Source organism: Onychostoma macrolepis, chromosome 10, assembly GCF_012432095.1.
Source record: "Onychostoma macrolepis isolate SWU-2019 chromosome 10, ASM1243209v1, whole genome shotgun sequence".
Classification (NCBI taxonomy): Eukaryota; Metazoa; Chordata; class Actinopteri; order Cypriniformes; family Cyprinidae; genus Onychostoma; species Onychostoma macrolepis.
The window spans coordinates 11171550-11196118 of NC_081164.1; the positions used below are offsets into that span (position 1 = coordinate 11171550).

Genomic DNA, 24569 nt, shown 5'->3' on the forward strand with positions numbered 1-24569 from the left:
GCGCTAAATGGTACCAAGACGATAAAGAGCGCAGATGTTTCCCGAAACAGTTATTTTGTTTACTCCAATACTCCATGCATCATGACTCAAAACAACATCCGTTGAGAAACTTTAGAAAGGAAATGAGTGCCACCTAATGGCTGATTTAATCATATCTGCACTGGACAGCTGTTTTGAACACACTGAGCACTTATTTTGAGACAGCAAAATTTGAATTGTTTTATTTATTTTGTACAGAAAAGCACATTCCGCGTTGTGTTTAACTTACTAATGAAAGACAGAGGTGGAAAACATAATACTGTATAATAAAATAAACAGTATCGCAAATGCTGGTATGTGATAGAGAAAATAGAGTGATAAGTGATAATATACAAATCTATATAATATAATGAAATAGTGACCACAAAAGACAATAGCATGTAAGGCATGTGTTTTTTTTTTTTTTTTTGATGTATACACCCTTTACCATATGTAGAAAAACATCCTTGACCACACTGTTTCTGGCTAAAACATCCTCTTCCTGTCAATCCTCATCCGGTCTTTATAACTTCACAGGCAGTGAAAAGGCAGTTTTTCATAGTTCCCTTGAAACAACCTTACAATCACCATTGTAACAGTACCCCACAAAAATAAAGGCCTTGTTTCATTTTGATGCTTACGGAATCCTTCAAACAATGGGGTCATGTTTGTCACAGTTTATAGTGATGAGGATCATGGGAGATCAGATCCATTCTGTAGATGAGAGAGCACATGCTTCATTTAAATGGGGATGTGGAAGGAGTCTTTGATCCACTGGTCTCGAGAGTTCTGAGTGGGCTGAGGAAGGGACAACAGCGTCTCTCCACTCTCTCTTTCATGTTCATCTTCATCTTCCTCCTCTTCATCTTCAGAATAACCATTTTCGGTGTTGAAGGAGCTCTCGCACAGAGAAGAAGAGATGTCCTGGAAAGCTCCTTTGTATTCCTGCATGGACTCATATAGAGACCACAACTGGCACAGCAAGGACATGTCTAACTGTCGAAGTCCAACCTGTGAAAGACACAAGAACATGAGCTGTATGTATTTCAAATATATAATTTAATAATCACCATTAAAGTACAAAAATGTATATTGAGAAACCCCCAAAAACCCTGAGTTTGCATAATAAAAATTAAACATTTTGTAGGGATACACTGTTTAATTTTTTTAACTGAATGTTTTATTTTTATTCATTCATTTTTAAATAAAACTGTCAATGTATTGTTAGTGAATATCTAAATCAAATTGTTTTAATGTATTAAACTATTCAAAATGCAATCCAAACCAAAATGACTGTACAGAAATGTTTTCATACAAAATATTATTTTGTGCTTTTAAGGTTTGACTTTCATTTTTAATAATTTTAATAATTTTCTTGACATCAAATCAAAATGTGTAACTGACCAGGGATTAAAAAAATGGTCTAACCAAAAGGCTGAAATTATTGATTTTTTACTATTTACTAGTTGTACTATTATTATTATTATTTTTTTTTAAAGTAAGTAGAAATGTTTGTTTAAATATATCATATATCAAATCAAGGTCAAAGTCATTACGTTTTTAAAAAAAAATGAAAAATCATGTTTTATTTAGGTCAAAAGGTGTAACTAAAAACTTTATACTCATAAAGCATAGGCTATTTACTTAGAAAATGTTTTTCAAAAATGTATGCAAATACAAAGCATACCTTGGCACATATTTTAAATGTACTTTTTATCATTTCTGACATGTATTTGTCATTGATCCATACACACTGAGCTACGATCAGAGTGGCACGGAGTCAGGCGTGGTCTCGGACTCACCATCTCTTTGCGCAGCACGGCCAGCGCTGCGTCAAGGCTCGCTGGTTTACTGCGGCCAAGACAGTCGCTCACTCTGGACTTGCTGATGTCCGCCTGGATGCGCGTCCTCTTGCTGTAGACCTTCTCAATGTCCCTCCAGGAGCCTCCGCTCGAGTTGAGGATACCGCTCAGTCCTTTAGGTAACGGAGGCAAGCCTTCAATAGAGCAGACGCTTCCAGCCGGACAATCCGCTGGACCGGACTGAAACCCGTTCATTTCCGACTGCAGTTTTCGTTTTTAAAATTAAATCCTGGTTTTAATCTCTTCTATGCCCGGTGTTGTTATTTTTTTCATTTATTTTTACCACCATGAAAAATATCCAACTGAGATGAAACACAGTCTTTCTTTAAGAAATGGTACGAAAGGTGAGCGCGCACGAATGACCTTACGTTATACTGCAACCAACTGTCACGTCCAAAAACTAATGTCTAGAAAAGTGATAGTCTATGCGCAATTCTCCATATATAACCGCTGGTTTACACCGACTGTAACTAGTAGCTCGTTTACAAGTTAACAGAAAATAATTTCGCTCTAATAAACTCTTTGACAATCTCTTCTCTCAGGAGGTGCTTGATTTTACGCTCTTCCTTATTTGTATTTCGTCGTAAAGCAGCGCATATATCTAATGTTGCATATAAAACCAAATTCCTACCCTTAGATATAAGCAAAACTGGACAGGAGATCAAGGAGCCCCGCTTTGTTTTCGTTTAACGTTTTCTTTTGTCTTGTACAGCTAAACCTCGCCCACTGCATCTCTCCGCCCAGAGACGATCTGCCACAGCGAGGCGCTGTTTCTCATTCACAGCAGCATAAACCGATCGTCTTCTCTTTTTAATGTAGTTTCTTGAGTCTCAAGGACTTTTCAATTGCTCAAATCTGCTTTGGGAGAAAAAAAAAAGTATAATCTAAGGGGTCACGGAATGAGTTATTGCATTAAAAATGACAGTATAAAGGAATGGAAAAAATGCAAGGTCTAAAGACACTAAACACCACTTTTTTTTTTTACTCAACTCTGAGAGGAAAAGTCAGAATTGTGAGAGATCAACCTGCACTTGCAAGTGAAAAGCTATGAGACCAAAAGCAGCAATTCACTTTTTTAAAATTTTCATTGTGGAAAAAAACCCAAAAGGAACTGCTAGAGTGCAAACTGAAAAATTCAGAGTAAAAAAGTCAAAATTACAAGATGTAAACTAAGAATTTAAAGAAAAAGGTTTTTTTTGTCCCCTATAAAGGAAACATGCATCCACAAAACGCACTGCCGTGGAACTCAAAGGTTTTTCGATGCAAAAAAGGAGAACACATTTGTGCATTTAAAAATGTGATCTATGTGAATTAGAATGTGGGGGAAAAGCATTCCGCTGCAAAAACATGGAAAAGCGATGGAAAACAGTGATATGGAATACAAAAATCCTAGACGTTAGGCAGTGTAATAAAAAAAAAAGCAAGATCTATAAATACTTTCAAAGTTGAACTTTTTAACTTGGCATCTAGTGTGAGATGCAGCAAAAGGCACATATGCAATGATTGCTGGAAAAGCAATAGGAAGTGCAGTGGAATGCAAAATACATTCTGTGTGAATGGCCCCTAACAGTACCAAACTTACAATGCTGTTATTTGTTAACAAAACAACACTAATAGCACCACAATGGATCTGTTGCAGCTTTGAAACACTTCTCTGCCACTGTAATTGATCTAACATCGTCACAAAACTTAAGTCGGTGCTTTCATAAAACTTGGATTTTCAACCAATTATGAGTTCATAAAGCAATGGAAAAACAGTTAAAACTTGTAACTCGAACACAAACAAATCAAGGAAAAAGAAACCAGCCTTTGCAGCTCAAGAAATGTATTTCAACACACGACACAGTCACATACTCAGCTGCATTAGAACAAACAAACACAACCGAAACACTCTGTTGAGTATGTTACTAAATATATATACATACATATACATATATATATATATATATATATAAAATATATGTATGTATTAGTGCTGCTTATATTTCCTTATGTGTGTGTGTGCTGTTACAGCTCCGTCTGTGCTTCAGTCTTATGAGAGCTGCAGTTCTTTCAAGCTGCGCAGGGATTCGGCACAGCCTCGGATCAGACTGCAGAGCTGGATGCTGGCCTCCACTGACACCGAGTTCTGGAGCTCCTGTGTGGCCCATCTGAGTTTATGTAGCACTGCCTCCTCTGCGCTTGACAAGGCTGGGTGGTTGAGGAGGGTGTTGGCCACGGACCCTAAAGGAGGTGCAGTCTGGAGAGCAGGGGTGGCTGGTGGCAGGAAGTTGGAGCTGGCAGTGGGGACAGAAATAGGGGTGGACTGTATGGCAGGAGGGGGACCTCTCAGTCCAGACGCAGCCCCCTCGCAGTGCTCTGGCCGGGGCTGCCCCGTGATGGAGAGAGGGGGTTCGCTGGATGAGGCTTCGTTAGATTCAGGGAGAGGCTGAGTCGCAAGCTGACGCTCTCGTACCTGTGACAAGGCTGCCTGGGCGTTTAAAGCTGAAAGAGAAATCGAACAAGTCAACAGAGATACACAAGACTACATATTCATAAATAATTCACATGCTGCATTTAAACGTACCTGGGTTGTCCTTGTCCATATCGGAGTCCAGCTCTTGACAAGCAACACAATAATTTTTCTTCTGCTTATCTTGCATCAGAATTGTCTGCAAATATATAGGACATTCCTTAACTCATACTTCAACCTATAATAAATATTAATTACTATAATTCCAGTGGGGTCCATAAACTGGTTGCTTTTTTCCATTAGAAGTTACAATATCTGCATAACAATTTTAATGAAAAGATGACCTGTCTTTTTCAAATTATTTAAAAATAAAAATTTGTTTATCTCCAGGTTTAAATCACAAATTGGGAGATCTTTTCTTTTGGAATTGATATTAGCAGATACTTAAATGTGTCCATAAACTGAAAATACTTTATTTTTGCTTTCTTTCCCATTAGAAATTACAATATCTGCATACTTTTATTGAAAATATGACCTGTCATTTTTAAAATTATTTGAAAATAAAAATTAGTTTATTTCCCAGAATTTTTTGGGGATCTGTTTTTTTTTTTTTGGATTTCATAACGTTTAATACAATGCTACATACACATGATAGAATATGCCAATTTGGTGCTCAGAATAATTAATCTCTTATTATCAGTATGGAAAACACTTGTGCTGCTTAATATTTCTGTGGAAACTGTGACTTTTTCAGGATTCTTTGATGAACAGAAAGTTCAAAGACCAGCATTTATATAAAAACACTATACATGTCTTAACTGTCACTTTTGGTCAGTTTATTAGGGCTGCACGATATATCGCATGCGCATCTCGTCAGTAAAGCCGGTTCCGTGATTAGTCGTAAATCTCCATCACCTGTTTTCAAACGGAGCAGCATTTAATACACAGAGCCGTAGTTCACCGACAAGCTGCGCAATTCGCGCATCAAAGATGAATCGCCTGCGATATTGAACGTGCAGCTCTAAGTTTAATACATCCTTTCAAAATAAAACTATTTCCTTTAAAAAATAAATAAATAAAATCTTACTGACTTATCTATCTATCATCATTGGCAATAATTTGAAATCTACAGATATCTTACTGTACATTTAGTTATTACAATTTACTGAACGGCTCTTGCAGGTACGTCTTTGACTACTAAAACACTCATTTTATGAAGTCAGAGATGAACGCATGTAACACGTCTCTCACCCCACACAGTTCACAGCAGTCCCCCAGCATCTTGTAGCCCTTCAGCAGATAGTCTCCCATCAGCTTGCTGATCTTGTCCTGCCGCTCCCGGCGAGCCTGAATCACCTTCATCTCCGCCTCGGAGGGAGGCTCCCATTCAAAGTCCTCATCATCTACATTCATCAGAGCAGATTCCTCATGTGTCTGGCTCATTGATGTACACAGATCAGAAACAACCAGCCAGCGTCTATGTATATGGTGCTTCAGACAGTTATACGACTTCAGGGTGTCACTAATAGTCAGTTATGCTAAATACATTGCGAAGAGTTAGATATTATGAATGAAATAAAGCCATACAGACAGACACTGAAGCGCTAACCTGCTAGCCTGAAGAAGGTATTTTAGCGCGGCTGCAAGCGTACTACTTTAGCACGACGGAAGTAAATGAAGTAAATTAAGATTAATGAAAGATAAATATAGGGAACTCAGGAGCAGAATAATGAGTTTATTCACATTTTACCTGCGTTTAGGGCCATGCTTTCCTCTTCAGCCGCCTCACAACACAGATAACGTTTCCTGCTCGAAACTTCAGCGGTGAAATGTACAAGTGCTGTGAAATCAGACTGGCGCCATCTAGCGAGCTGAATGTAGGACCTGCAGTTTTGTTTGCACTTTTATTGAAAATGACATATAATGTACATATAATATGACATAATGTATTTATTATAATTTACTTACTTCATAAATTTAGATTTACTTTAACTTTCAGCTTGTTTCCAAGACAACATTTTCTTTTAGTTTAACTTGATGTAATAAAATAACTAAAATAAAAATGAATGAAAATATATAAGTACATGTAATGACATTTTAAAAAACAAAAACTAATGTAAATGTAAAAATCAAGACAAAATTACAGCAATTTTTAACTGAATTTAAAATGACAATGGAAAATATGAAAATAAAAACTCATTTAAAATACGATACTAAAATAACTGATATGACCATATTATTTTGACATTTTTTTTGGTCAAAAAAGTTTAGGATTTTTACACATTAAATAATATATATAATAAATACAATTTCATTTAATTATTACATATATTTCTGTTAAAAGCATTGAATGTAAATAAATGTTTTTTTTTTTGTTGTTGTTGTTAAAAATGTAAACTTTTTTGCCTTTCATTTTATCTTTAATAAAATCTTTCCTATCATCATTGAATCTGATGGTTCAATAATTAAAATGTTTTGAATTTCAGACAACACCTACAGACAGAAAACAGAACTACAGTATGAGTAATTACATTTACTCAGACACACAAAAGATTTTATGATATTATCACACCAACACTCGAATCAAAATTTGCTCATAATTGGCTCAGTTGAGTGTCATTACAGCTGGTTTGGGTTTTGCTCTTGCAATCCCAGCAGTGTCCATTACAGTCTCCTCTCCAACTATACTGTCCTCTCGCCAGTTTCCACGCCACAGTGTGCTGAGCCAGCGCAAAGTGCTGTCGTCCCAGTTTTCTGGAAGCTGCAGCATGAGATACCCTGCTGAGATGATGCCGGCTGCCGCCGCTCGCACATGGCTCATTTGCAGTGTTTCAGTCACAAATGCATCTACAGCTTATGAGTGAGAAAAAGAGAGCAATAGACTTGACAATTCCCAAGGTGCAAAAATTAAATACTACACATCAGATGCTTAATCACATTCACACATCCAGGCCTACAGAGTGCTGCAGGGATGACATATTTTTGTAGGCCAAACCCAGAAATCAGTTAGCATTTTAGTACTTCCTGAAGTCAGTGGGTTTCTTGAATGAGTTTTTTTTTCTTTTTCATGTTTCATGCTACAACATAAAATACATTAGCAATAGCCCCTTATGATTTTTCAAGTAAAGTCAGTTAAGTCACCTTTATTTCAGCAACATAGCAGAATCAACCCTGGAGACAGTTCAGATTCTGCTGTAAAGCAGCTCTAAAGCAAGTCAATAGCGTCAATATTGAGCTCAAGTCAGTTCAGTGCTGGTTCAGTTCATTATTAATTGTATGTATTTCTGCGTCTCATGTGTTTTTAAGCATAATCATCTGTGATATTTGTCCGCTGGCTGGTGTTTGTGGTTGCTTTTATTATCTTGAAAAAGGTGGTTACTATTTATAGGCTGTGACTAAATGGGACTACACAGGTTGTCAAGGACATGAAATGTCATCGCACCAAAAAGGAAAACTCATCTACTCACTAATCCACTTTTATATACAGTGTTTATATTTGGGCTCTTGCAAACTAATCTAATGCACATTTCAGGGAAACTGTTATTAAATAAATACTGAAAGAGTTGTTAAAGTCATGCCTACATTATTTAGCTCTTTACTTTTGCTGATTGTATTTAGGTTTCAAAATTCATAAAAGTTGTGTTTATGTGTGAAGTTTATCACAATGAAGTAAACTTTTAAGAATCATAAGCATTTTTGGTCACAGAGCTTTTCTGCAATAATTCAAAAAGAAAAAATCCTATTGGGTTTTTGTCCTACAAAACTACATCATCACTGCAGCGCTCTGTTTCACATGTCTGTGAGGCTTCAGCTTTATTTGACAGCTTATTTATAATCAAATACATACCTGCACTCGCTGGGATGGTCAAGAGAATTCCCAGAGAAATTAAATTGGGGTACGTGAATATTCCTCCCAGATTTACCAGCACATTGAAAACTTAGGAGAAAACAGGGCAGGAAAATTAAATAAAAGGCTAAAAAAAAAAAAAAAAAAAAAAAAATATATCGGACCTATATTTTTTCCACTGAATATTTATAATATTTAAAAAAGTTAAATATTGTTTAAATACCATTGAACATAAAACGTAAATCATTTTAACATTAACTGTTTGTAATCATTATTTTATAATTCATAGTGGAAAACAAAAGCATAAATTACCAAGCAGTAGAGACGCCATGACACAGAGTTTATCCCAGGGGATGTGCTGAGAGGGAGGCCAGTATTCCACGTGTGTGAAATAAAGCAATACACACACCCAGGAGTGGAGGACAAAACTACACAGACCCACACAAGACAGCAACACACTGGCAGCACCTGGCTGGATAATTCCTGCACGCTTTCTGAAAAGCACCTGAGACAAGAAACCATCAACTACTACCACAAAGACAATTACATTTGTATCAGTTGTTTACACTCTTTCTGAAGGTTTGCAGTGGATTAGTAGACACAAATTTCAAGCAAAGACAATTAATAACATATCGGTATTATAGTAACTTGACAAAGTCACTGAATGAATCACTGTACAATTCTGAATGAATCTTTTTAGTGAACTGATTCAAAAGTGTCATGAATTGGATGAATTCAAATCTCCACCACTAGTGCTGACCTTGAATAAAGCAGAAGTTGAAGCTGAACCAACTCCCAGTGCCACTCCTGTGATTGAGTCACTATGGAAACCATCCCCATAGGCCAACATAACAATGCCAGTTATGGACAAGATGGCAGCCACTATCTAAATACAGAATAGACAAATACGAAAAAAAAAAAAAAGATCACCTCAATATTGGGGGAAAATAGCAATAATAAAATCACTCTCAAAACACTATATATCCTATTTGATGGCTCACCCTGACACCCATGAAGCGGTCCTTGAGTCCAATCCATGAAAGGAGGAAAATAAAAGCCTGGCTGCAGCAGAGGACGGCACTTACGTCCACTTTGGAGATGCGGCAAAGCGCCAACAAGTACAAATAACCAGATAAACTCCATAGCACAGAGAACGGAGCGGCTCCTTTTAGAACACTCCTTACAGTCAACTCTTCACCCAGGAACTGGCTGCACTTTCTGCAAGTCAGAAGAGGATCATAATATATACAGCATGCCGTTAAGCTTCAAACAATGCAGACGCATAACATATTTCTATCACATTTTTTTTAAGTAATGAAATCCGTTGCCTTAAAATTATTAAGTAAATAATAATTTAAAAAAAAAAGTTAAGTGAATTGTCAAGTTGTAAAGGCAACGGGTTTCCTCAATTTTTTTAAGTTAAGTCAACTTATCACTTTTTACAGTGTAGGGTAGACTGTGCTGGGGCAAGTTGTCACAAGACCTTAGTGTCACAAACCGCACCTCTGTGGCTCTCTCCGATCGCCACCGGAGGGCACCCTCACCAGAGTACTAATACCATTATGGACCACATTACCCACATGCCCCGTGCCTTGGCCTGATTACCCACCCCAGGTGTTTGTCATTTCCATTCCCTATATAGCTGTGCTCTTCTCATCAACCATCGCGAAGTATTGTTAGCCCTGGCCACAATTTCTGAGCGTTTCTTCTGACTCTTTGATTCCCCGTGTATTGACCTAGGACTGATTACTTTTCTCTGATTGCCTGCCTGTTGCCTTTGGATCTTTGAGCTTGCTTCTCAGTCTTTGATTCTCTGCTGCCTGCCCCGACCATAGCCTGGTATCTGTTACTGATTTTGGATTGTGTTTTGTGATTCTCTACGCTGTTGTATTGACCCTGCCCATCTTGCACCATTAAAGTTTTATAGCAAATGGATCCAGACGTTTCTGACCCTACATCACACTTAGCGGAGGGTTTGTAAAACCCATTTTAGGGTTTGTAAAACCTAATTCAAAAACCCCTTAAATCAGAGCCAAATTGTCAAATATGTTTTAAAAGAATGAATTTCTGATGTTTTAAAATGTAGGTTATTACGTAAAATATTTATTTGTCAAAACAATGTCTCATTATCAGGGCATGTTGTCACAAAAGGGTAAACGTGTCTTAAACTTATCCTTGACTGTCCAACGTACATGAATCTAAAACGTACAGTAAATGTAATATAAGTATATACATACTTATCTGTTTCTGTTATTTTCATTATTGATATGAAATTAGCAATATATTTTGTTATCACAAATCATGATCAGATCAATGAAAAAACAGTTAATTTCTGACACATTAAACTTTTGTGACAGCATATTAATATACATAGGGTTGTGAAACAGGATGTGACAACTTGCCCTTTTCACCATATGAGTTAATTTAAGGAAGTATTTTGTTCCATGTGAATGTTCTGCAACAGAAACCAATATTTGCAGATCTTTAACTGGTAAAGATGAATGCATGCAGTTTTAGTTGGCCACCTTATGAATAGAAAACTCTAAACCCCATGTGAAAAAATACAGCTTAGTCAGGACTCTGTGCATGCACACTATAATTTATAATAAAGCTGCAGTCTACCTCAACTGATATTGCTGAAGGTTTTGCTGTTACATCAACAAAAGCCAGCAGATGTCAGTGATAGCTTTGCACTGATAACAGGCTGCTGGCCAGGCATTGATTCATTAATGAAAAGTTGCCACTTGTTTATCTGTGCTAGAAGCTGAGAGGATTAGAGACTGAAAGCAGCTTGCACTAAACAGCTTAAATTAAAATAAGATTTATATACATTAATGATTATTTAGATTTAACTTGCTTTAATTGCTTCTGCACTCTAGCAAATTAATATTGCATGAAAAATGAGGTTTGGACTGCAAAACATGCATCCTGACATGAGCAAGTCATATATACCCTTAAAAATAAAAGTTAAAAATAGAACCATCCAATAAAGAACCTTCATTTTAATGAGTGTATATAAAACAACATTAATTTAAAAATGTTTTCTTCTAACCTGAACTCAGTGGTTGGCAACTGCTTCTGTTTCTCCGTGAGAAGATGACACAGATAGTAGAGTGGGAAAAAGAGAATGTTCCAGATACTACAAAACCAAACGATGAAGAACGGAGCGGGATGTCTTATCAGAGTCTCCTTAGCACTATTAGTACCCCAGGCCCAGGAAACAGCCACACAAGCCCCTAAAATGAGCCCACATATCACCCTCCGTACAGCTCGGAATGGACATCTAGAGGAGCAGCATTTAGACGGTTTTTCTGCAGCAGATTCATCCTGAACTAAAGTCTGCTCCTGAGGATCCTTCTCACTAGCTAAGAACAAAGACAAGACATTTAATGAATTACAAATGCCACTACAATAACAGATTTCCATACCAAAAAGAGAGCACCAATGAAGAGCTGAAAAACATTACCTGGTGTGGACAGGTGAAGTGTGACAGGTTGGGGTCCAGAGGAAGGAGAGATCTTGGCTGAGAGTTTGTTCATTGCTCGCTGTGCTCTCTTAAGAAACCCTAACCCTCGGGTCAGGGGTTTGAGCCCCTCTCTATGAGCTCGGACTCTCATACCAGCAATATACTTTAAGTAAACACACGTTAAGTGCAGATTACTACTGATCTACCTGTGATTAAAAATCTCAGGTTTAACAGCTTACAGTCTCACTTGCTAAATGATGCTAAATCACAGTTAGTGCTGATGTTGGTTGTTCTCATGTTGTGGGTATAAATGAAAAAAAAAAAAAAAAAAGTTTGGAAAGTTTAAAAATTGCTTCTTCATTGGAATGGTACAAAACTTGGAGACTTTTATGGCAGCCCCCCCCCCCAAATAAAATAAAAATTAATTGTGGACATGATTTGAATAATTTAAATGGTCGTGAAAAAAAAGTCACATTTGTGTAGTTGACAGTCAAAAATGACCGGCACTGATGAATGGGAAATGGGCAAAAATACAAAAATACAAAGATATTTTTTGTGTGTACAATCTACAAATCAGCCACAATGCAGAAACAAAGTGCACAGCAATGAAGGGGTGACAAAATTTTGCCTGAAAACACTGCACAGTAACTAAGGAATACACAGCATTGAATATAGAAAATCTGCCTCAATTTAATGGATTTTTAAAAACATTTGCTCTATATTTCTATCTTAAATACTGCATTAATTGAAAAATTATATGCAATTATTTTAAAAATAATTTTTGGTTACATTTTATACCAAAAATAGTCCATAATTTAGATATGAATATTAATTAGTAACATGAAATACACTCAAAATGCAAAATATTAAATAAAAATTATTATCGAAACAAAATATAGTATATTCATTTCACAAATTTAAAATAATTACACTATTATGGACTCTGGTCAGTTTTAACTGTGAACAACACAAGACTGACTCCCAAATGAACAATACCAGAGGGTTAAATCAAAATTTAAGTAAGTAAAATGAGGTTTGTATTGATTGTTTAGCATAATAATATACATTTATCAATACTGAGCTTAACAAATGATAACCTGAAAATGTCTAAATTATTATTATTATTTTTTTCCAAACCATAATATTTATACCAACAAAGGGTCAAAATAGGCAGAAATGGCTGTTTAAAGGGGTCATATAATGCTATATCCACTTTTACAAGTTGATTGTACTGAAATGTGTGTTGGCAGTGCCTGTACACAACCATGCTATAATGATAAAAATCCATCCAGTGTTTTTTTTAAATTTCCTAATATGTTTTCCCCTGTCTCAAATCGAGCTGTTCGTCTTGTGACGTCACAGGATCGGAGGCCCCTCCCACGATTGTTCATTGACAGGAGCGTTTCAACACAGACTGCACTGGTGTTTTACCTCAGACCCGCCCTGAGTGAGCTGTCATCAGTTGTTTCACCGCCGGTGTTACGAGATTTTCGGTTTCGGAGAGTTTCTGTTTCAGTGGGCGGAGCATACATGAATATTAACGAGTTTCCCGGACATGTGCGTGGAACTGACAATTTCAGTTTAGGCTCCTTGTATCTCAGCAGGTTTAATGGAATATTTTAAAATATTTTCAGCGTTGTGCAAACGTATGCCTATTTGTTCATCATTTTGTAACAGTTTATAATGTTTTTATTAATTGCACGTTTTGTGCAGTCCTCCCTGACTGAATGATAGCAAGCATTCTTTGTGTAATGTTACGATAAAGCACAGCAAACCTCAGCTAGTTGTATTGATTTCAGTAGCTTAGCTTTAAAACTGTCTGCTATTGTTATCTTTGGAGTGCAACAGCTGAAATAAACTTGTATCTGTGGACTAATCATTTTTAATCTACCCTGGTGTGATTCTTCAAACTGTTTGATTTATATTTACAAAATGAACAGGAATCCAAGACCACACACATGGATGAAAGTGTTCCTTTAATGCATAAGCAAAATTTTGGATTAAACAAAATTGTATGGACAAAAGTGTATAAAGTAGCCTATATTTGGTACACTGTAAATGAAAAAAAAAACAATTAGGCCTACTGCACTGCATTTTATGGAATAGAATATGCAACTAATTTGATGTTAACAAAATGATTTAATTAAAAACAACTATATATATATAGTGGTGTGAAAAAGTGTTGGCCCCCTTCCTGATTTTTTTGCATGTTTGTCACACTTTAATGTTTCAGATCATCAAACTAATTTAAATATTAAATCAAAGATAACACAAGTAAACACAACATGCAGTTTTTAAATGAAGTTGTTTATTATGAAGGGAAAACAAAATCCAAACCCACATGGCCCTGTGTGAAAAAGTGCTTTGCAGCAACAACTGCAATCAAGCGTTTGCGATAACTGGCAATGAGTCTTTCACATCGCTGTGGAGGAATTTTGGCCCACTCTTCTTTGCAGACTTGTTTTAATTCAGCCACATTGGAGGGTTTTCGAGCATGAATGGACTGTTTGAGGTCATGCCACAGCATCTCAATCGGATTTAAGTCCAGACTTTGTCTTGGCCACTCCAAAACCTTAATTTTGTTTTTCTTGAGACATTCAGAGGTGGACTTGCTGCTGTTTTTGGAATCATTGTCCTGCTGCATAACCTTGAGGTCACAAACTGATGGCCGGACATTCTCCTTCAGGATTTTCTGATAGAGTGCAGAATTCATGATTCCATCAATTATGGCAAGTCGTCCAGGTCCTGAAGCTACAAAGCAGCCTCAGACCATCACACTACCACCACCATGTTTGACTGTTGGTATGATGTTCTTTTTAAGAAATGCTGTGTTGGTTTTATGCCAGATGTAACGGGACACGCACCTTCCAAAAAGTTCAACTTTTGTCGCATCAGTCCACAGAATATTTTGCCCAAAAGTCTTGGGGATAATCAAGATATTTTTTGGCAAATGTGAGACGAGCCTTTGTGATCTTTTTGGTCAGCAATGGCTTTTTCCTTGGAACTCTCCCATGGATGCTGTTTTTGCCCAGTCTCTTTCTTATTGTTGAATCATGAACACTGACCTTAATTGAGGCAAGTGAGGCCTGCAGCTCTTTAGATGTTGTTCTGGGTTCTTTTATGACCTCCTGGATGAGTCGTCTTTGTGCTCTTGGAGTAATTTTGGTAGGCCGGCCACTCCTGGGAAGGTTAACCACTGTTCCAAGTTTTCTCCATTTGTGGATAATGGCTCTGACCATGGTTTGCTGGAGTCCCAAAGCCTTAGAAATGGCTTTATAACCCTTTCCAGACCGATACATGTAAACTATTTTGTTTCTCATCTGTTTATGAATTTCTTAAGATCGTGGAATGATGTGTTGCTCTTTAAACATGCTTCACTTTGTCAGACAGGTTCTATTTAAGTGATTTATTGATTCAACAGGTCTGGCAGTAATCAGGCCTGGGTCTGGCTAGTGAAATTTAACTCAGCTGTCTAAAATAATGTTGTTAATCACAGTTCTTTCATGATTTAATAGGAGGGGGCAAGCACTTTATCACACAGGGCCATGTGGGTTTGGATTTTGTTTTCCCTTCATAATAAACAACTTCATTTAAAAACTACATGTTGTGTTTGCTTGTGTTATCTTTGATTAATATTTAAATTTGTTTGATGATCTGAAACATTAAAGTGTGACAAACATGCAAAAAAATAAAAAATCAGGAAGGGGGCCAACACTTTTTCACACCACTATATATATATATAGATTTCGATTTTTCCTCCTCAGTGTCATTTGATCTTTCAGAATTAATTCTAATATGCTGATTTGCTGCTCAAGAAACATTTCTGATTATTATCAGAGTTGAAAACTGTTGTGCTTAATGAAGTGTGGAAACCATTACACAGTAACAGGATTCCTTCATGAACTGAAAGTTCTACAGTATTTATTTGAAATAGAAATCTTTTGTAACATTATAAATGTACTTACTGTCGTTTTTAATTAATTTAATGCATCCCTGTCAAACAAAAGCATACATTTCTTAAAAAAATAATAAATGATAATAATAATACTACAAAAACAACAACATAGTAATTCCAAAACCTTTGAATGGTAATGTCATTAGTTAAATGCCAGAATCAAGTTTAGAAATATGTTGTTGTTGTTTTACCTCTCTTACATATGATCTTAGAATAACTTTATTATGTGTCATGTTTTTATACAGCAGATCCTACAAGGATATTTACATCACACTCTTTTTTAGTTTGTAACAAGAATTCAATAGTGATTCATACTCAAAATTGAGGAAAACTTATATTAATCACATCCTCCATGACTACATTTTGAGTGTGAATCATTATTGAATTCATATTTTTAAAAACAAAATGTCACTGTCTCACATAATATCAAACTTCCACACCAACACACATTATAGGTCTATATCAAGGCCACAATCCAATCTTTATTCCACTTTATTTTTTATAGAAAAGTGCCTCTATTTAAAGCCTAATTAATAATATATGTTTATGAAACTTTATGGCTTATAATGTTGTGCATCAAAATAGATCATGCATTTGTATAAATGATCATCATTGTGTATCATCCAAGTACAGTGCAGCACATGGTCAAAGAACAGATGACAGAGAATAACATCAGTGTAGGTTGCAAAATTCTTCTTAGGCCACTGATATGGTGGTGAATGTTATTTCATTCATTGCCAGAGGATGACCGTTTTAAAACATAAAAGGTAACAGAAGAGTATAACAATAAATAACTGAAACGGTTGTTGGTTCACATGTCTATATCTGCACTACTATTGGAAATCAGTGTAGACATAATCATCCAGGTGTTCTGGGATTCTTGGTTTCACTGTGCAAGGGAAACCTTACACCTTTACATGATCATCTTAATTTATATTTGTTTGTACAAATGTTTAAATATTATATATGGGAAACATGAAAAAAAATAAATAAATAAAACAATAACAATTTCAGCAACTTTTTTTCCAGCAGTTAGTACAGTTAGTTTATAACCAAACAACACAGAGAATGTTGAACAGAGTAAGTTAAGACATAGATCATCACACCCTATAGAGAATGAGAATGTGACATAACGCCGCGTTGAGTTCTGGGAAACTGCTTTGTTTATCCGCCATATTTGCAGGATAGCGCCATATTTGATTTTTTTTTTTTTTTCGCGATTGTGAAAAATTTCACAATTGTATGTCATTCATGCTGCATCAAGTATTGCAATAGTAACTCAGATCATCGTTCTGAGAGAAAACTGAATAAAGCAGTGTGTTTTTCCGCCTTTTTTCTATGTGTAACAGTTACATACAAAGGAAGCAGGTCGCGGAGAAGACGCCGAATAGTAAATCTGTTATTGTCACTGATTAAACCCACTGCCTCTCACTCAATAAAATAATCACATTTCTGTGTGTTTTTGAAAGATTTGATTGTGTTGGTTTAATAATTAACGTTACCTTCTTTGCTAGTATGACTCTCACTAGACTTGTGAATTAGCAGAACTTGAACAGGGGGATTTCTAAAATGCTTAAGTGGCTTAATGTACCAAGATAGTGATAAAGACAAAATTGTAAAGTATATATATGTGCAGATACGCATAAGCTCAAAATGTGAATGCAACGCGTTTATTTACGTTAAGCATTTTCCTCTCATAAGAACACACTTAATGCACCTATACAGTGATAATAAAATATCACATTCTGTACACACCTTACTAATAAATCATTATATGTGCAGAAAAACAGATGAGCCCAAAATATGAACATTAAATATCACCGTCTTAATCTATAAGCGCTTTCTACTTTACGATTTTCTAAAAGGAGGAAAATGCTTAATGTTTAAACATGTCACTCACCTGCATGTCTTTTAGCATCACTTAGTAATGTACATTAAACCAGCATTTTAAAATAATACAAAACTCTTCACAAGCTCCTAGGGATTTGATTTTGCTTGTCATTTGTTGAAAGAAATATAAAAAGTACAGTGAGTTCGTGACTGTCCGCTGAATGTGTCTCACAGTCTCTGATTCTCCTCCATGGCCATGGAAAAATGAATATTTATAATAACAACAATTATACTTTGTCATTTAAAAGTTTCCAACAAAGAAACGGTTTGACTTCTGTCAGCTTGTTGAACACACTTTTATTTAAATTTAATATGACGGCTGAAACAGCAGCGAGCATCCAGCGTTTCACGGTAATCAGATCAACATTGTAAATTAAATTCTACAAAATCTAAGAGAAAAAAAAAATCTAATTATCATGCAATGCGATAAATTGGCTTCTCTTCCCTGCAAACCATACAATGAAGAATTAATGATTGGTTAACTTAAAGGCAAAAACAAAACAAAAGATAAGCAGTTATCCATTTAGAGAATGAGAAGTAACCATGGGAACGGACAGCGTATTCTGCTAATATGGCGGCGCCTTCCCGAAATGCAATGCGAAGTGAAAAGATTGTGACGTTTATTTCATTTGTAGCAGGCATAATGTATTCAACAATGTATAACAATTAATAAGACACAGTTTTAAAGCTTTGCGAGCAACAAATGAACAGCACAACGAACTGAAATCAATGTATACAACATTTTGTGGTGATTTATCCTAACATTACACAAAGAATGCCTGCAATCATTCAGTCAGGGACCACTGCACAAAATGTGCAAGGTTTGTGTGGACAAAACACTGCAAACTAATCAAAACTGTTACGAAATGATGAACAAATGTAGTTTAGGCATAGGTTTATGCAACACTGTAACTATATTTACCTTTTTAAAAAAATATTCCATTAAACCTGCTGAGATACAAGGAGCTTAAACTGAAATTGTCTGGGAAACTCATTAATATTCATGTAGCCTATGCTCCGCCCACTGAAACAGAAAATCTCCGAAACCGAAAATCTCCTAACACCGGAGCAGATTTAGACAAGAATTACTCCTAAGCGATTGAGGTGTTTTGTTGTTGGATGTAATAATGAACATAGCAGTAGTCATTTACTCCCATCATCTGAGCGGCTGAAGAGGATTAGGTTTTGTTCTGAAGGGAATGCGCCCTCCATCTACATAAATGCGTCTATGTTCGCGCGAATCATTCGTGATCCAGCTTCACCTCCAGAAAAAGTGAATACAAGGTTTTTAAATGAATCTTTGCAAATGGCCTTTCCTAATAATGTGCTAATTAGCAAGTTTCACAATGAATGCAGCTAAAGTAAACAGTCCCTCAGAGAGCGGCTCGGAAGAGAGGGGCGGAGTCAGCAGAGCTCATTAACATTTAAAGGAGAATGACACAATACCACTTGCTCTGACAAGAGCTGCTTTTGACAGGGTGAAAAATTTGTTTTTTACACTACCAATGAGAAATTTTAACCAAACTGTTACAGAGTTTTCATTTGGACCCTAAAGAATAATATCAACTTGTGGAAAATTGGCATTGTATGACCCCTTTAAGGTAACAACTGCAGTTTTTACAATTTGTAAATATGATGGAATATACCCATAATTAAATTAATTATCTGAGCTAGTTAATAATCCAGATTTTAGCAGATTATCAACACTGGACCATCAAAAATTCTGATGAGATGGTTATAATTAGAATTTAAATAAAGCAAGAGAACTGGGTTATGTAATCTCCGAGAATCTCCAGTCTCTAAACTAGTAGTAGACGCACAAACCTAACTTATTCTAGCTAGAATGTTATTTTTCCATTTGAAAAAGTGTCAAGTAATTTTTTTCATTAAGTCATTAACAGAAGATGTTCATATAGATTTCTGTCACTGCATACAATTTAGACACGATTATTGGCCAGAAAAAAAAAACTTGTTTAACTTACAATGATCTTTTGTGACAACATGCGCCAGTAGCTGAGTTCTGACGAATAAATAGTGTGTCTGAAAATCATTGAACAACTGCAAGTTGTTGAAATTGCTTCAGTCAGTTGTCATTTTATAATTTCTACAAAGTTTAAACTCTTCATATTTTCTGATTTATAGAAATCAATATAAAAACAAATGACAATGACAGTTTTATTGGTCTTTTATTTGGTTTAATGACTCAGGAGTCAAGATTTCCACACATGACAAAACAAACAATACACAAAATCACATGAGCTGCTGTGATTCAAATGTTGCTGGTTTAAATGACTCTAGACTCTACGCAAGACAAGTTAACACAAGCATACATAATGAGGTGATCAAACTCCATACATTGAAATGCATCGCTCAGACAAACTTTGTATTCTATGGGTTCAATTATAGGTAAGATGATGACCATTAGGGAACACTTTCACAAAGAAGAGTTATGTTATTCTTGGACTGAGAACCTCAAGGCAACTATTCACCCTATGTTATCAAGTTGGATTTATGCTTTAAACTGTCATTTTATTACCATCAGTATGACCTATCGACTTTGCTCTAAGTGGTAGTGATGTGATTTCTGCGTTGTGAGATACTCCTGACATTCTGAAATGCCTTCTTTGCTTATTAGGGAGCGATGCAGCTTTGCTTCTTCTGTCTTGCTGTGAAAGTGCTGAGGGAATGTACTCGAGGATAACATCTGTCCTGTGGAATCTGATACGGGCATTCAATCTGTTATAATCAGAGAGGGAAACACAAAGAAAGGGAGTGAGATTATTTATGGTGATAAACATTGGTTAAACAATCGTTTAAAACTTGCAGTTGGCAATAGCTATATTGATGAAAAAGTTTGTATACCTTTGGGTTTAGGGTGCATCAGGGTCAGAGGCAGCTCTACTGTCACATCACTGCATGGAGAAAAACAAAAGGTTAGATAAAGGGGCGTTGCTGATTTCTCATAATGCATTTCAGCAGCATTTCATTTTTAATTTACCTTGCTGTCAAGCCTCCCAGCAGACTGAAAAATAGAGAAATAAATATATAAATAAAAACGTATAATTGTCGTTTATTTATAAACAGTCAGTTTAGCACAAACTGGACAAATTTGTCAAAGAAAGAAAACCTTACCCTCCTCCTGATACCATGAGGTTAACCTTGATCTTGTAGGACACAAGGATTCCCAGCATCTCCTTGTCCACACCTCCCCTTATTCTGAAGAAGTGAATGTATTGTAAAAACTTGATTATGAGCACTTTACTTCATTTTTATGAGGCATTCTGTAAAACTCTTTATGAAAGTTTGTAAAGCTGAAACAAACACTCACATAGTGGTTGAGGCCAAATTGGTGTCTTCATCTTTAAGCCTGCCGTCCAGCGCCAGGCCACGTTTCTCCTTGTTGCTTGCCAGCAGAGGAGTGATTTGGAGGGTTTTTTCAAAATTTGCATTTGCTTCTACACTTTCCCTGCAGAGAGCATTAGAGAACTTAAGACTAATCAGTGAAGAAATCTTCACTATGGCTGGCATATATCACGGTCGAAAAAAAATAAGACTCACCCAAACTCTTCACACAGCACATTCTTGGTGTATTTGTCAGCTGAATAGAGAACGACGTCTGTGGTTTGGTCAACTATGAGAATAATGGATGCAAAATCAGTTATATATATTGTACCACCTGGTGTAATACTCAACTCTGATTGGTCAATGTCTGCATTCTGTGGCTATTTTTTTTAAATGAATTATAATGACTACTAAAATATATAATTAACTTATCCCTGGCACCTGATTTCCTAGATCTGCTAATTTTATTTGGAAGTAGTCAAGTAATTAGTTGGATACTAAACAGTCAACCACTTAACAATAAGCTACATTATTTGTTATATATACATCTTTTAATCTCACCTGTAACCTTGATTTTTTTCACAACTTTGTTGGTCTCATTCTTGATCTTAACAGTGACTGGGATGGGATCGCCGTGGTAGTAGATCTGTTATCAGAACAAAAAAGACACATGAGTTTCTTCTTGATTTGGTGAACATCAAAGCTTGAAATGCATCAGAGGTTACATACTTCCTTGTCCAGAGAGGCTTCCAGAAAAACAGGCTTATCAGACATCATAAAGCTCTTGCAGAGCTCAGCTTTCTGTCCAGATCCCGTGTTATCAGGAGCAAACTGGATTTTACGAATGACAAGACGAGAGGTGTCCCTGTGGAGGGAGAGGACAGAAAAAATGATTAGTAAAGTTCAGAGAATTATCAATGTTTTAACATGGGCTGATTGTACAAAATAACCAATGACACTTACTTCTTGTCGATCTTCTCATCGGGGTCATCAGCTGATTGGGCCAAGTAGGCCTTGACCTCAAAGTCAACACCACAAGCCTGCAAGAACAGAGCCGTGAGCAAGTCCATTAAGCACATTTCTATTTGAAGATAATATAAATCATTCAGTCCTATTTTCATCTCACCTTTCCTTTGTCATCTGGGGCAGGCTGAAGTGTAACAGAGCAGGGAAGGTTGGTAGGAATCTGAAAGACAGATCATTTCAATTTAAGTCCTTTCAGTTCTGTGCAAACGATTTTGTAATAAATAGTAAATAAAGAGATAAATGATTAGCATAATAAAAAGTAACAAATAATAAAAAAGTGGAACAAGAGAAAATATATATTAAATTATCTGGCAGATGCCTTACATTAAAAGTGAAGGGATGACCCTGCTCTCCAGCTTTCTTCAGGAGCGTGTCGTGCATCTCTGTCAGGGTGGGTTTGTGGCCTGCATCAGGGTATAGCTGTATGTGCTGAATCCAGATGTCTTTTCTAAAGGAAAGCCCAATCACGTCCAGGTCTTCGCGACCATAGCGGAAAGCGCAGGCCAGCTGAATCCAAACTGCATGAAGCAAGAAACTGGTCAAACAATGGCTTTTACATGAATCCATTCATTTTTCTTCTACTATCCTGAAGTCATTTTGACCTCTCTTTCAAATAAATCAACAAACAGGCTATTATTTACTATTAAATATTGTTCTATTTTACTGAGGCACATTGATACTGACAATACCTTTTCTGTCTCCAAGGTCTGCAGGATCGATTTTCAGTACACCCTCTGTTTAATAATAAGAAACAATTCCACTTTAGTTATTGGATATTACCTGTTTTCTATGTTTCAATAATAAAAGCAGACAGTTTCTCACCAACGGCGTCAACTGAGTCAACGTGGTCAACATAGTCTCTCTTCCCCAAGTAGAGAGTGAGCTGAAACACAAACAGTGCATTACATGCATATATTGTCAAAATGTAATATGAATGTATTATACTACACATAATGTAATATGAAAATTCAAAATGCATCTGTGGCAATATATTAAGGAACTGACAAAACAGCAAGTCGTCAGCTGAGTTCAGTCATACCTGGCCATTTCCACTGGTCTTTTTGAAAACTCTTTTTGAACATGCAAAAAAAAAAGGAAAATGGGGAAAAGAAACAGTAAGAAATATGATTTGATAAAACAAGATAAAGAGTTTAGTTAGTAAAAGGGTGGGATGCAAAGAAGAGTGAGATGGGGTCACCTGACCTATTAGGCCTACATCTCAGGTGTTAACCTCTTCAGCCACCTCTACCTGAGCACTGCGTTTGCAGGTTTGACCTTCTCGTCCTGAGCATTTATCAAGCTGTTAAAGCTTAGTATTTTAAGACACTTCAAAGCCAAGTCCTGGACTACCCTTTGCTAATCCAGGCTCCATGAATGGAGGCAGCTTGTGTTTACTCCAAACGAGACGCCTGGTAATTGATTGTGACTGCCAGCTTATGACACATTCATGTTGGACTCCAGTGAATGTTTCCACCTGATAAAATCTATTCTAAACTTACAAGAACGTCCTCACTGACACATGTAATGGTTTTTCAATATGTGCTGCGTCTACTGTTGAATTTCCCTCAGGGGATTAATAAACATACCAGATATCCTATCCTATCCTACTTAGATATGCTATATTAAGTGGTTTCTTCATTTCTAATCTCTCAAATCATTCAAAACATTAACAATGTTTGCAGTTTGCACTTTGCATTGACCCTTTCTCATTGCCTACAGTAACGTGAATATTTAAAAAACTCAAGTATTGAATACAAAATTAAAAATGTCAGGTGAGAGCAAAAGCAAAAAGGAAACAAAACTTACTTGTCTACCATCGTAGAAGGATTTTCCTGAAATAAATGAAAAAGAGAATATTATGAACAGTGATAAAAACAACAGGCCTGTTGTCAAGGTGACAAGACTGTGAGTGTGTGAACTGAAAGCACAAAAAATTCTGCTTTATTATTTGATATTAAATCAATTTAACTGAAATTAAATGCATAACAAATTTGAACTTATTTTATTTCAGCTAGTTGCCAAGGCAACATTTCTCATTTTCATTTAGATTAACTTGCCATACTAAAACAACTAAAACTAGAATAAAAATGAAAACTATATAGACATATTTGTAAAAAATAACTAAAATTAAAAAGAAAACAGAAAATATTAATAAATAGGAATAAAATCTATAATAGCACCTCAGTGGTACTAAAATAACATTGTGTGCATCTTTATTGCCTCTACATCACTATGTGTGTATAAGAAGCCGTGATGTGTGTGTGTGTGTGTGTGTGTGTGTGTGAATGAATGTAGAGATTAATCTCTGAGAATGAGATTGCAGCCCCACTTTTATTTTTCTCCAAATATAATACCAAAATACCAAATACCAAATTTAAGATAAGGCATTGCTCATCCAGTGAACTCAGATGCTTTGCTGTAAAACCTCTCTAAATATGCAAAGTTTATTTTTTTGCATGCAAATCACATGGATGGAATATATTATGACTAGAACTAACATGAAGAGAAATCAGAAAGGTTGTGTGTGCAATTTACATTTTAAAAAAGAACTGATAAAAAAAAGAGACATTAAAAGGTTGTCAGTTACTCTGTGCATCTTAAAAACACAGGCTTTTATAAATGCATTAAAAATGAAAAGAACCATGTGGAAACCTGTCAAAAGGTTTAAAATTTCCCCCCCTCTCCATTTGTTTTGTTTCTCAAAAAACAAC

At 36.0% G+C, this 24569-nt stretch overlaps 4 protein-coding genes across 4 annotated transcripts; all 4 read right to left on the reverse strand.

Annotated features, from left to right (window-relative positions):
- Window positions 1-206: 206 nt before the first annotated feature.
- Window positions 207-2630, reverse strand: fam89b (family with sequence similarity 89 member B). Its single transcript, XM_058790161.1, has 2 exons — window positions 1821-2630; window positions 207-1029 (listed from the first exon to the last, which is right to left on the reverse strand). The coding sequence occupies exons 1-2, from the start codon at window positions 2073-2075 to the stop codon at window positions 760-762; spliced, it is 525 nt and encodes a 174-aa protein (XP_058646144.1). The 5' UTR covers window positions 2076-2630; the 3' UTR covers window positions 207-759.
- A 384-nt stretch (window positions 2631-3014) lies between these two features.
- Window positions 3015-6194, reverse strand: znrd2 (zinc ribbon domain containing 2). Its single transcript, XM_058790160.1, has 4 exons — window positions 6083-6194; window positions 5584-5735; window positions 4447-4531; window positions 3015-4364 (listed from the first exon to the last, which is right to left on the reverse strand). The coding sequence occupies exons 1-4, from the start codon at window positions 6096-6098 to the stop codon at window positions 3913-3915; spliced, it is 705 nt and encodes a 234-aa protein (XP_058646143.1). The 5' UTR covers window positions 6099-6194; the 3' UTR covers window positions 3015-3912.
- Window positions 6195-6740: 546 nt separating this feature from the next.
- On the reverse strand, window positions 6741-11718 carry LOC131548674 (solute carrier family 35 member F4). The gene is made up of 7 exons (XM_058790159.1): window positions 11646-11718; window positions 11232-11544; window positions 9181-9397; window positions 8940-9065; window positions 8492-8684; window positions 8180-8269; window positions 6741-7185 (listed from the first exon to the last, which is right to left on the reverse strand). Exons 1-7 carry the CDS (start codon window positions 11716-11718, stop codon window positions 6938-6940), a joined length of 1260 nt encoding a protein of 419 aa, XP_058646142.1. The 3' UTR covers window positions 6741-6937.
- An 8387-nt stretch (window positions 11719-20105) lies between these two features.
- Window positions 20106-23675, reverse strand: arr3a (arrestin 3a, retinal (X-arrestin)). The gene is made up of 15 exons (XM_058790232.1): window positions 23665-23675; window positions 22898-22928; window positions 22681-22741; window positions 22548-22592; window positions 22183-22376; window positions 21959-22018; window positions 21796-21872; window positions 21562-21697; window positions 21394-21478; window positions 21049-21121; window positions 20819-20956; window positions 20623-20706; window positions 20489-20512; window positions 20353-20402; window positions 20106-20226 (listed from the first exon to the last, which is right to left on the reverse strand). The coding sequence occupies exons 1-15, from the start codon at window positions 23673-23675 to the stop codon at window positions 20222-20224; spliced, it is 1074 nt and encodes a 357-aa protein (XP_058646215.1). The 3' UTR covers window positions 20106-20221.
- Window positions 23676-24569: the final 894 nt, after the last annotated feature.